At 36.3% G+C, this 14157-nt stretch overlaps 1 protein-coding gene across 1 annotated transcript in view; it reads left to right on the forward strand.

Moving 5' to 3' along the window:
* The window catches only part of LOC111145394 (TruB pseudouridine synthase family member 1), a 53453-nt gene extending 39819 nt beyond the window's left edge, over positions 1-13634 (forward strand). Inside the window, exons 5-8 of the mRNA XM_022500271.1 lie at positions 7628-7700; positions 9393-9532; positions 11574-11630; positions 12377-13634. Coding sequence (XP_022355979.1) covers positions 7628-7700; positions 9393-9532; positions 11574-11630; positions 12377-12636 — 530 coding nt within the window. The 3' untranslated portion in view covers positions 12637-13634. The remainder of the gene's footprint in view (positions 1-7627; positions 7701-9392; positions 9533-11573; positions 11631-12376) is intronic.
* Positions 13635-14157: the final 523 nt, after the last annotated feature.

Below are 14157 nucleotides of genomic sequence, written 5' to 3' on the forward strand. Positions count from 1 at the left end.
GAGGGCACTTGGCTTTGATGTGCTCATCTGCCCTTCGCTGAGCTCAGGACACGAGGGCCGTGGTGGCGTCCCAGGCTGTCTCAGATGTGGGCCAAGCTTCTGGGAAGGCCGGACTGCTTCTGCGATAAGAATAGGTTTTTCTATCTCTCTTGTGGCTTTTTTATTGGGAGGCCAGAAATGTGAAAGGAAAGTGGTATCTCGTGCTAATCCTCTGGTCTAAACCCTGCAACTCCCTTATCCCAAGACAGGATTTAGCAAGGTCTTCTCGAGTGGATGTAGCTGATCTGTCTAATGGGAGAGGCTCCTCTTGGACCGTGCTTGGCTGCCCACACTTCTCGGAGGAAGCTGATGAGTTGAATTGGGTCTCGGATTGTGATTTAAACAAATAGGGCACACACTCTAGTAGGGCTGCTGTGTACCCTGGCATTGGTCATCTTATGGTGCCTTTCGTTTGTGTTTAAACCTTTTTATTATGAAGTGTTACACAAATAAAGACAAGTGAATGAAGCTTAAATTTACAGCTCAGTGAACTATCACAAAGCAAACCTCCCTGCAGCTCCCGGTCTGGTCATCAAATAGAAAATTCCTAGAGACGTCTTTCAAGCCCCATTCCATATATAACATTCTTCTGTCGATACACATTTGGGCTGACTCTGGTTTGAGGCTTTATGAATAAAGCTGCTATATGTGTTTTGTACCTGTTTTTGGTAGACACATGTACTCATTTCTCTTGGATATGCCCCCAGGTGGAATTGCTAGGTCACAGGATAATCCTGCTGTAGTGGGAATTGTCAGGTTTTCAAAGTAATTGTATAACTGTGTTTATTACCACCAGTAAATGACTTTCCCTTGCTTGGACAACACATCGTATTAACAGTGTTAATAATGTTGGCTGTTCTGATGTGTGTAGTGGTATTTCATTGTGATTCTCATTTGATTACTAATGAGATTCAGCACTTTCTCATCGGTGCTTTGGCTTCTTAGTCATATTCTTTTCTGTATTGTCCAGGTCTCTTGCCTCTTCTTTTGTTTTTGTTTTTTTCTTTCTGTATTGAGTTGCCTTTTTAAAAATAATGATTTGTACAAGATCTTTGTATACTCTGGGTATATGCTCTTTTGTTGTATGTCTTATGGATATTTTCTCCTACTCTGTGGCTTATCTTTTACCTCTCTTTAACCCACTGAGCCACTCAGGCACCCCTATCTTTTACCTCTCTTAATTGTGTCTTGGAAAACAGAAGTTTTTAGTTTTAATTTAGTCCACTTAATCAAGTCTTTTCCTTTGTAATCAGTCCAGTCGTTTTGGTATCTAGTTAAAAAAAAAAATGGGGCGCCTGGGGCACCTGGGTGGCTCAGTGGGTTAAAGCCTCTTCCTTCGGCTCAGGTCATGATCTCAGGGTCCTGGGATCGAGCCCTGCATCGGGCTCTCTGCTCAGCAGGGAGCCTGCTTCCCCCTCTTTCTCTGCCTGCCTCTCTGCCTACTTGTGATCTCTCTCTCTCTGTCAAATAAATAAATAAAAATCTTTAAAAAAAAAATAATTTCCTACCCCAAAAGTATGAAGATATTTTCCTATATTCTAGAAGTTTTGGTGCTTTGCCTTTCACATTACATCTGCAATCCACCCTTTTTTCTACCCCCACCCTGTATGGGTATTCTGTATGGCCCAGCACTTTTCCCTGTTGCATTGTCTCCTTGGTCACGAATCAAGCACCTTATAGATACGGGTTTGTTTGGAATTTATTTTGTCACTCTGGTCTCTCTGTTCTTATGGTAACACTAAACATCAAACTATCTTAATTGCTATAGTTTTAGAATAGATCTTGGTATCTGAAAGAGCAAGTCTTTCTGTTTTTTTAAAGATTTTCTCTATTGGTTTTTTTATAGCTTTCTTGTCAGAGTAAGGAAGTTGCTTTCTGTACCTAATTTACTGCTTTTTTGTTACTTAGTTTGTTTGTTTTAAATAAGCTTTACCCCCAACGTGTGGCCTGAACTCAAAACCCTGAGATCAAGAGTCACGTTCTCTGCTGACTAAGCCAGCAGGGCACTCCCAACTGTTGTATTTTTTTAAAAATCATGAGTAGACATTGAATTTTATCAAATACTTTTTCTGTATCTGTTGATTTTTCTCCTTATTCACATATTAAACTAACTTTACATTTCTAGAATAAGCCCAAATTGACCACGATATGTTATCCTTTATATAAATTGTTGGATTTAGTTTGTCAATATATTTTTTTTTTTTTAGATTTTATTTATTTGTCAGAGAGGGAGAGAGAGCGAGCGAGCACAGGCAGACAGAATGGCAGGCAGAGGGAGAGGGAGAAGCAGGCTCCCCGCCGAGCAAGGAGCCCGATGTGGGACTCGATCCCAGGACGCTAGGATCATGACCTGAGCTGAAGGCAGCTGCTTAACCAACTGAGCCACCCAGGCGTCCCTAGTTTGTCAATATTTAATGTAGGATTTTTGCATCTTTGTCTCTGAGTGAAGATTACCCTCTATTTTTCTTCCTATTAATGTCCTTGACTGGTTTTGATATCAAAGTTATGCTGACTTCATAAAATGGGATGGGGAGTATTCTCATCTCTTTTTTTAATGTCTAGAATTTGTGTAGATTGGCATTATTTCTTTTTCTAATACTTGGTAGAATTTACTGGTAGACATCTTGAGTTTTCTTTGTTAGGAAGGTTTTTAGTAATGGATTGGCCTTCTTTATTAAATATCAAACAATATTTTTTATTTCTTGTGTCATTTTAGGTAATTTTTACCCTAGGAATTGGTTCATCTAAATTTTCAGACTTATTAGTATGAAGTTGTTTATACTATTTCTTTATGACCTTTCTTTTTATTTTGAAATAACATCAAACCTATTTTTGTAGTTTTCAGTATGTAGATCTTTCAGTCTTTTGTATGTGAAACCCTAAGTCCTTCATATTTTTTGATGCTATCACAAGTTGAATTTTAAAAATTTCAGTTTCTAATAATTCATTCCTAGTATAGAGAAAAGGAGTTAACTTTTCAATATTGGTCTTATGTCTTTCAGCTTTGCTAGACTCACTAATTTGAGTCACTTTTGTGTAGATTCCTTGTTAGGGGGACATCTAAAGTAGACATTTTTCCGGGTCTACATGAGCCCTACTTCTCAGACTTGGCTTCTCTGAGATCTCAAATGCCCTGGGTATTCAGCCAAGTTTCTTCATTCTGGTTGGTTGTAAGAGCCCACCTTGTAAGAGCTTTGATAGTGGTTCTTTGGTTAATTTTGTGGCAACTCACTGTATTATGTGCAGCTTGGAATGTATGCAGTATCTAGTGGACCCCTGTAGACATCTCTTTCTCTGTGTGGTTCTCTCAAATTCCAGCTGCTGCTTCTTCCCCAAACTCTTGATTTTTATTCAGTGAGATTGCTAAATTCCTTGGTTTTTGTCTTCTTGAAGGGAAGAATTCTGTTGAGAGACCTGAGAGAGAATTAAAGCAGCAAAGGTTTTATTTAGCAAAGGGGAAGTATCCTCCAGAAATGTAGCAAAAAGGGTTGCTCTAAGGCAGATAGGCTGGTCTCTGGGTGGAGACTAGGGGGGGTCCACCACCCTCTTTTCTCTCCCACTGCTCATGTCTGTCTATCTCCCTACTCTAGCAAGATCACAGTTCTCTTATTCCCCTCCTTGCACCATGGCTCAGAAAGCATCTCCAAGTGAAAGCAAGTGAACCTCAGAAGGGCCTCGCCTGTTTCTTTCCCTTCTCTTAGGGATTATAGTCTTTGCTGTCTGTTGCCTAATGTTCGAAAACAGTTGTGTGTTAGATATTTTTTCCAGTTAAGTAGTTGCTTATAGTGGTAATGCTTGTCCGGTACCATTTAACTCTACCATGGTTGAATATTGCTTTTAACTCCATAGTTCATTTAAGTACCAGCTATCATGATATGAGTAGAGTCAACACATTTTAAGCAAATAATAATGTGTGATGTGATCTTGCATATATTAATTTTATGAGAATGACTTTTTAAAATTAATTTCAAATGAATACTTGCACACTGATGAATTATTAGTCCCTAAGAAAAGAATACTTACCCTAGTCCTATGACATTTTTATCATACCCATCTTCTTTTATCAAATATAATTTTTTTGATTGTTATTGGATATAATCGCTTTAGAGATTTTATTCTCCATTTCTTTTAAATCCTTTGTAGGTAAAATCTGTATTTTTTTTTTTAAGATTATTTATTTATTGAGAGAGAGAGAAAACACAAGTGTGGGGAGGGCTACAGGGAGAGAGAATCTAGACAGGCTCCTCACTGAGCATAGGATAGGGCACAATATGGAGCTTGATCTCACAACTGTGAGATCACTACCTGAGTCAAGACCAAGAGTTGGGCGCTTAACCGACTGAGCTCACCCAGGTGTGCCTTGAGTCTTTATTCTTATTATTAATTATTATTTGGATTGTACTAATACCAGTTTTAGAGATAGCCAGCATGTTTCACACATACTCATATAGTGAATATAATAATCATATGTTAAAAAATAATCATGTTTTATTCTACTGTATCATGTTCACTTTTATTGCAAAACAACTTGCTACATAGGCTTTCTGTATGGTGATTCAAACATCAGATGAATGATTGGCCTCGGTGACTTTTAAATGCCCTTTGACTTTGACATTCTGTCACTGCTCAGCTAATTCAGCAGGAATGTCTTGAGTGCCGCCATATTACATAATTACATATTACATATTACATAATTGTGTACATTACATAAGAAGAACTGCCTTTGCTTTTAAGGAGCTTAGAGTTTCATTGGCAAGATAATACCTGCATACATATAGTAGGTAATAATTAAAAATTGAGTATGATTGAGACACCTGGGTGGCTCAGTTTGTTAAGCATCTGTCTTTTGCTCAGGTCATGATCCCAGCGTCCTAGGATAGAGTCCCACTTCAAGCTCCCTGCTCAGCAGGGAGCCTGCTTCTCTCTCTGCCAGCTGCTCTCTCTCTCTCTCTCTCTGACAAATAAATAAACAAAATCTTTAATAAAAAAACATTGTGTATGAATAATTGCAGAATGAACAGCGCAAACCAGAAATGCCTGAGATGTTAAGTCAGAGAAAGATCTTGGCAGAAGTAGAATGACAAAGAGCACATCTTATCATCTTGTGTTGGGGAGTGTCAGTAAAGGAGAGCCACCCAAGCAGGAAAAGGAGTATACGTTGGCAGGAATGTTAGTAAAGAGACCAGCCTAGCAGAAGTAGAAAGCATTTGGTCTTGTTTTGAAAAGGTATTGCTAAGTTATGAAGTTTTGCAGTGTTCTCAGCAATGACATATCTTTAGCAGTGGTCCCCTTGGAGGTAGCATTGGCTGTCTGATTTGGAAGTTTTGCATCACTAAGGTGCCACCAGTAATTGTTTTAATGTTGCAGTAGAGTGAAAATTTTTCATGGAAAAAACTCACCATATCATGAGCTACATCTGTTTGAAAAACAGTATGAAGAGAACATCCATCTGAGATCTGTCTTCATAGACCACTAGATGTTGGAGAAATTCTCTTTGAGTTCTGTAGATCTTCTCTGTTTGAGACTAGTAGATTCTAGTCTTTTGTTTGTGTTTAACTTGAGGATCCAGGTCACCCTGAGGTGAAGATTCTTGTGTTGATATTGAAACCGGAATCCAGTATTCCATGCTGTCTTTTAATCTCTGTTCTGGTTTTACAACGATAACTCAAAGCACATTATTTTTGAAAATATTTTTTAATAAAATCAAATGTAGCATGTATGTATTAGACTAAAAAGTTTGAATAAATTTCCTACAAAGTGAGAAAGAAGCTCTATAGGGGCACCTGGGTGGCTCAGTTGGTTAAGCATCTGCCCTCAGATTATGATCTCAGGGTCCTGGGATAGAGCCCCATGTCAGGGCTCTCTGCTCAGTGGCTAGTCTGCCTTTCCCTTGCCCTCTGATCTTCCTCCCAACTTGTGCTGTCTGTCTCAAATAAATAAATAAAATCTTTTAAAAAAAGTATAATTTTTTTCCATTGACTATAAACTAAACAAATTATAGAATATTTCTATAATTATTGAGTATGAAATATGTATATAGTCATCTATATGTATGAAAATCCCAAATACTGAATTTCAGTGTGTTATAGTTTTCACTTGTTAAAATCATAGAACTGTACTTTAATATTATAGTGATAGTATTTTTTAGTTAATATAGTTAATAATAGTCTGTTGGAAAGAGTATTAAATAGAAGCTGAAAATGTGACTAATAGAAACTGAAAGCTTTATGTCTCCATTCACATTTTCTAAAATCATTGTTTTAAAAATGCTTAGTAATCATATCTTTGCTATGTACATTCTTTTTTTGCACTGGCTTATTTTTAAAATCAGACTCCTGGGAGTGTTTGTGTAAAAGAACAGAGAAATTCTAAGCAGTGAAGGGACAGAAGGAGACAAGTAAATACAACTTTACTTGGGGACAGAATCGAATGTGAATGTGTCAGTCTTATGCCATACCACAGAGCAGTTTTGAAATCTAGCAGGTGAAATTTTTAATGTGGTTAATACTTAATAATCTTTTTTTAATACTGCATTAAGTTGTTTATCGTATTTGATGCCTGGAGAAACTTACGCAACTTATATAAGATGTTATTTTTAAGTAATCCCTACACCCAAGGTGGCCTTGAACTCAACCCCAAGGTCAAGAGTCAGACACTCCACCAACTGAGCTAGCCAGGCACAACCCCTTTCAAAAAAATTTTTTAACTAAAAAGTTTAATTGATTTTTTTAAAGATTTTTAAATTATTATTTATTTATTTGACAGACAGAGATCACAAGTAGGCAGAGAGGCAGGCAGAGAGAGAGTAGGAAGCAGACTCCCCGCCAAGCAGAGAGTCCAACGCGGGACCCTAGGATCATGACCTGAGCCGAAGGCAGAGGCTTTAACCCACTGAGCCACCCAGGCACCCCTAATTGATTTATTTTTTAATTGAAGTGTAGCTGACATTCAATATTATGTTAGTTTCAGGTGGAAAACAGATATTCACTGTTTACCGTCTGTCACCATACAAAGTTACCACAATATTATTGGCTATGCTATACTTTTCATTCTCAGAATTTACTTAGTTTACAACTGGCAGCCTGTACCTCTTAATCCCGATCACCTGTTTTACCCATCACCACTTACCATGATGAGCACTAGGTAATGTATATTTTTCAGATCACCACGTTGTACACCTGAATTATACTTCAATTTAAGGGAAAAAAAAGGACTTACCTGTATTTCTCTACTTACTTTCCGATCTCATTTTTTAATATGACAGTATTGTTTCTATAGCTAATGCAACATTTTCTCAGGTCTTCTAAAGGCTATAGTAAGAACCACCTAAATGTAACAAGGTGACTGGATCAGTTTTGGAGAAGATTTGGAGAAAAAATTGAAGCGAAAGAAATTTAGTCTTAATATTACACAATACAAGACTTTCTCCTCCTTTTATCTCATTAATATGTATTTTATTCATCTCAACAAGGTAGAATTTGGCATACAAATTCAGTTTTTAATTGACTATTCAGAACTTTCAGTGCTGTGAAAACAGCATGTATATTTCTGTGGTTATAGTATTCCATTTTTTATTCATTTTTGGCAGATAAAATAACACAAGAAGATATTGAAGGCATTCTACAGAAATTTACTGGGAATATAATGCAAGTACCTCCCCTGTAAGTTCAATTATTGAATTTGGATAAATGTTTAATTTTTATTTTTCAGTGATTAATATCACTTTAATGAGAAAAAAAGGGGGGCTTCCTTTTATGTATAATGAGGCACCTTTTGATCTGACATAACATATGATCAAGTAAAGGTGAGCCTGATTTAGACAAGTTACAGAGCTTCCAGCACTCTGAGGTAGTGGAATGTGGTTTCCTCTGTCTCTGGGTGTTGCCACAGCCTGACATCGATGCTATTCCAGAGTTTATCGGTCTTTCTGATTCCACCTGTATACCTCAGGGCAGTTCTGGAGTGCAGAGCTGCCGGTTTTCCCAGAGTTGCTGTGAAGGGACCAGTCCAGGAGACTACTGGTCTCAGCTATGATTCATAGTCCAGTTAGTACTTTTTTCAGGTGTGGGGACCATTCTTTTAGGCCCAGAATCTGCTTCACAAATCTCTGCAACAGATGAAACAGATGAGAGTTATAATATATTAAAAGTATAAGAATAGGGTCACCTGGGTGGCTCAGTGGGTTAAGCCTCTGCCTTTGGCTCAGGTCATGATCCCAGGGTCCTGAGATCGAGCCTCGCATTGGGCTCTCTGCTCAGTGGGGAGCCTGCTTCCTCCCCTCTTTCTCTCTCTGCCTGCCTCTCTACCTGAGATCTCTGTCAAATAAATAAATAAAATCTTTAAAAAAAAAAACAAAAGTATAAGAATATTGAGTACCACTTAACCATATTTTTTGTGCACATTACCATTTCAAGCGAATTGCTTTTTATTTAAAAAAAAAAATGGCTGAATCATGTGTCTGGAGGTGACTGACAGTTCTTTTAGAATTTAATATTTTATTTATACATATATTATTTATATATAAAAATTAATTAATTAATTAATATAGTAGGCTCTGTGCCCAACATGGAGCCCAATGTGGGGCTTGAACTCCACGACCCTGAGATCAAGACCTGAGCTGAATACTTAACTGACTAACCCACCCAGGCATCCCTAGAATTTAGTATTTATGTTTTACTTTAATATCTTGATTTTTTTTCAAGAACACTGAAATATCTATAGGGAAATGTGTCTTCATAATTTTGCCTCAAATGAAGGTTTTAAAAATTTTGCAAGCTATGAATAAATGTTATTTTTTGATCATTATTGTTAACATGAACGTTTATATCTATTTATAAGAGCAGTTTTAGAAATTTTTTCTCTGTTGATTATTCCAAGTATTTTGTGATCTAATAAAATTTTATCACACAAAGCTTAAGATCTATTAAGTAGATTTGCATTTTAGAAATATTTTATTAAATTTTATGTGAAAATGAATATTATTGTAATGGAAGTTGTTTAAAGGAAATACAGTAGAGAATACTGTGACCAGAGTCCTCGTGCCCTTAACCCAGAACCAGGACCAGTGAACACGTGATCAGACCATCTCCAGAGAGAAGGTTAAAGTGTAAAATTGACAGTACTGTTCACTGGGAGCAGACTGAGCTTAGCTTTAAAGCTATTTAGGAACTCCGTCTCTGGCGCCATCATGGAGTAGATTAGAAGAAAAAAATAGTTCATGTCCTAGAAAGATTCAATTTAAGGGCTTCTGGTCCTCCTTTCTTTCCATGCTGTAATGTGGAGTTATTCTCTGTCATTCTATCTTAATCTTTTCTCTCTCCTTCACTCCCTCTCTTCCTCTCTTATCTTGCAAGCTATTCTGCATTAAAGAAAGATGGACAGAGACTTTCAACCTTAATGAAGAGAGGCGAAGTAGTAGAAGCAAAACCCGCCAGGCCTGTTACCGTATACAGCCTCTCCCTTCAAAAATTCCAGCCACCATTTTTCACATTAGGTAAGGTGGGAAATTTGAAATCATTTGTAGTTACATGTACCTTTATTCTGCATTTGGCTACTTTTGGGTAATTTAATTTAATTTAATCCTAGGATATTGGAGATTTTTAAAAATTTGAAGTTAAGTAAGGTTAGGATTTATTAATACCTTTCTATTTAATGAAAAAACTGATTGCTACATGGAAGTTTAGAAATACTTTTCTAAATAGGCTGAGTTTTTTATGTATCACACTGTCTTCTGAAGTTGGAAGTAACATACCTTTGATCTCTAATGGCAAAGCGTAGATAAGGGGTATATGCTTTCAAAATTTTATATTTTGTGTTTTATTATCTTATGGATGCTTGTTCCCCCATTTTGGCTAGTACCTGGTAGTTTACATTCAGTTTTAAAATTTAAATTGCCCTTATAAAACAAAGCATTTTCAGTTTTTGGACAAGAAACTCTAAGAGCGGAGTGATTATTTCTTCCCTTTCTACGTTACCTGCAAGTTACTGCTAAGGATCCTGACGATATGGAAATAATGGGTAAGGCAAAAATGTATTCTTGGACATGCAGTAAACTTTAATTCAGGTTATTAATTTGAATTTATCTATAAATCTATATTTGAAATAAATTTAAAAACCAAAAAGTTTGTTTCTGTGGTTTGGAAATTTTATGATCTCCTAGTTGCAGAAAGTAGTAGCTCAAGTCATGAACATGTATTTGAACTGTGAAGAATTAAAAGCTGTAGTTTTTCTAAATTAGGCTTCCTTAAACTGATCCTGCTCTTAATTTCACAATGCCTACTAAATAGAATTCCCTTTAGAAATAATTTCCTAAAACTTTTTTTCCCCTAACTTCAGTTGCTTTGACATTCTACTTAATGTATATAAAGTTCCTATGGAATGTGGTCTTTGTACAGTCAAAAAATTAAGTCACTTCTTTCCTTTTAGTGTCCTGACTCTAAAATGTTTAACAAATAATGAGAAAAATATACTAAAAAATATTTCATTCCATGAAAATGCAGTAGCTCTGTTGGCACAGTAGATATTATCTCTGAAAGGAAGAGAAATTGGAATTTTTCTGATTGCATTTAAGTTGTAAATACCTATTTTTTCACTTGAAGGTTATGGTAAGGCCCCAAAGAGCTATCTTTTCACCAAAGTCAAATATAGTGCAAGAATGTTTATATACCTGCTTTGATCCCAGTGGTCATTTTTTATCTCATCCATGGCCCCCAGCCTTGAGCTGATGGGGGGAAAAAAGAATTAAAATCCCCAGGTAGTGAGTTCTGGTTAATTCCCTCAAGTGGCTTTTTTTGTGTGATAAGACTATAAGCAGCAGGAGTATAGTTCTTTTTTGTGGAAATTCAGGATATCTTGTGGATGAATAAAAATAATCCAGAGTCTTGCTCTTAACCAGTAAATGTGTAATATTCTGTGTGAAGATGTTTAGATATGCATTCATTCTGGAACATTGTGTAATTTTAGTTATTTTATGATTTCTTTAGGAATATTTCCAAGAGAACATTTAAATAGACTGAGCTCTCAATGTAGTGTATTTTCCCAAACATAATTACTGTCCCTGATAAGGGATTTTGTTTGATGTATTTGTTGAGTGTGTAAATCTGAAAATATCATAAAAATCTACAGCTCTTGATAGCAAAGCTGAGATGTCCAACTATTTAAAACCAATTAAGTGAACAAGGTGTACAAATCTGAAAATATTTTTTATATGTACAGCTCATAATAGCAAAGCTGAGATTTCCAAACTATTTAAAACCTATTAAATGAACAAGGCTGTAGTATTAACGTTGGTGTGACTTGCCAGTTAATTTAAAATGTGTTCATGAGTTTCTGCTGTTTGCTTTCTCTACACTCCGACTTTTCAATCTCACAAACACATATGCTATTGGATGAATAATTTATGTTTCAGCACATAAATATTTTATCACTTGATTGTTTGCATAGTGCATTTTTACATTTGTTTGGGGGCATCATTTCTATGTAAAGTGGATTTCGTAGGAGGTTAGCAATTTACCATGTCACTGTTAACATTCCAGATGTTGAATGTGGAGGAGGTTTTTATATCAGAAGCTTGGTCAGTGACATTGGCAAAGGTAAGCATAAAGATGAATTATGAATTATCATTTAGAGAGTAATATTCTTTTTTGATGGGAAGAGGGAATTTTCTATTTTTCATATCTCTGAGTGCTGGCCTTAGGGAACTGTACTCTTGCTGCCTTCAGCTTCAGAAGCACTGAAGGTTTATGGCGTACAATTATCAGCGTACCAGCTGCCGTGAAATGCTTGTAATAGAAGAGAAAGAGAGGAGCAGGAGATGAAGATGGGAATAATCAGTGTAAGAACCAACATTATTTCAGATATATTTTAACGCAAAGGGATAAGATGAAAAGATTTATCCTTCTAAAAGGTACTTTCATTGATATAAGTAAAAAAAATTTTTTAAAACCGGGAGCCACAGTCTTGCAAACAGCTAGAAGGCTGCAATTCCAGCTCTGCCATTTGCTGGCAGCTGTGGCACTGGACAGGCCAGATTACGTCATCTGCAGATGAGAGTAATGGTTACCTCATGGGCTTGCTTCATGGCTAAATAAGAAAAGTATGTGCCAGTTCCTCATAGACTGTAAAGCAGTGCTAAGGTGAGTTACTAAAGATTATTTTGCTACTTTATCATTTGTTAATCTCAAAGCTCTTGGTTCTTAGATTAGATTATTACAGTTTTACATGTGGGATGGTTTGGAGAGGTTTGAATCAAGATTTTCTGTCATTTGAACCTCATCATGACTATGAAATACTGAATCATTTCCCCTGTGGATTTTCTTTTCCCCTTTTGTTGCTATAGAACTCTCTTCCTGTGCCAATGTCCTAGAGCTGACCCGAACCAAACAGGGACCATTTACACTAGAAGAGCATGCCCTTCCCGAAGACAAATGGACGATTGATGACATTGCACAGTCTCTGGAACATTGCTCATCACTTTTCCCAGCAGAGCTGGCACTTAAGAAATCAAAACCTGAGGAGTCTAATGAACAAGTTTTGAGCTGTGAATATATAACTCTGAGTGAGACAAAGGGAGAAGATGATGTAATTAAGACATCTTAAGATTGGTTTGGGATTGTCATCATTTCTTGGTTGACATTTGAATCCTGTGTGCAGAATGACAAGCTACGTGCAAAAGACAATTATTTCTCCCCCTGTCCCCTGCATGATTTTTTTGTGTGTGAAGAAAAACGTCCATCATTTACAGTTTCTGTCGTGTACACTTTATCTGCTCATTATAAATAGGCTTGCGATTCGTTGTTCGGTTCTTTGCTTTACTACGAAGTGTTCTTTCAGGATGTTACTATGTTGTTAGATTGGATTTAGGAAAATCAAATCTTCTGATTTTGATCTTTCTTCAAAGTCTTTTCCCAGAAAAAGTTGAGCACATACTCTAATCAAAGAAAAAGGAAACTCGAGCTACGTGTCTCTTTGGTGTCACAAAAATGTATGTAAATTAGTGTTACTTTGACTTTATTTTGGCTTTCTAGTGGCTCTGTTGTATTGAATTCCTTATGTTTGAAAAGGCCGTTATTTAACTCATGTTTTGAAGTTTACAGTTATTGAGAACATTTATTTGATAAGGCTGTACTACCCGGTAATAGGTATGTTTGTTTAGATCTCAGAAACTAATAAACTTTTATAATAAATATTTGTAACTAGATTATTGCTGCTACCACTAACAGAATGTAAATAGGAGACTAAAGATTTAATTAGATTCACCTCTACTATGAGTGGAAAGGACAGCCCTGTGGCTTATATTTTGGCAGCCATGTGATCTTTTCCTGATGATTTCATCAAGATCGTAAACCAGCCTGTACCAAGTTATTAAGTAACATAATTTTTTAAAAGTAAGCTAAAGAATGTGTCTTCAGTTTAGAATTTCTTTTCTCTATTTTTTAGTATTTATACCTATACAGGGCATGAATCCCCATGACACTGGTTTTTGGTTTTTCTTTTCTTTCTTTTTTTTTTTTTTAGTTTGCTGTTTCAAATTACATTTGTAGATGTTGAGGTAGTTGCTCTGAATTTCCGGTTACTCTCTTCTGCTCTAAATATTTTAAAAACAGCTATTCTCATTTTCTTTTTCTTTTTAAAGATCATATTCATTTATTTATTTGAGAGGGAGAGAGAGAGCTCAAGCACAAGACAGGGAAGAAAGAGGGAGAAGCAGTCTCCCTGCTCATCCCCGATGTGATGCGGGGCTCCATCCCAGGACCCTGGGACCACGACCTGATCCGAAGGTAGATGCTCAACCAACTGAGCCACCTAGGCGCCTCTCAGACATTTTCCTTCAAATAGCTTACTGAAGTTCCAGGTCCGTTTTTAACATAATTTTAAAAACATAGTCATGTTATAAAATAGCAAATTTCATATATAATGAGTGCTTTATATTTTTGTTATGGGAAAGCAATATATTATGTGGCCAGTCTTCAGAGATGTCCAAATCCTGTTTCACTGATTCAGATAAATATAGTTTCTAAAGGAAGAATAGTTGGAAATTTCATAAATAGGCGTTTCTAGGTTTTTATGGAATGCTTTTCTTTTTAAAGTTGTCGCAACCACTAACTCAAAAATTTAAAC

The sequence above is a fragment of the Enhydra lutris genome, unplaced genomic scaffold, assembly GCF_002288905.1.
Source record: "Enhydra lutris kenyoni isolate GAN:26980312 unplaced genomic scaffold, ASM228890v2 scaffoldscaffold12, whole genome shotgun sequence".
Taxonomy (NCBI): domain Eukaryota; kingdom Metazoa; phylum Chordata; class Mammalia; order Carnivora; family Mustelidae; genus Enhydra; species Enhydra lutris.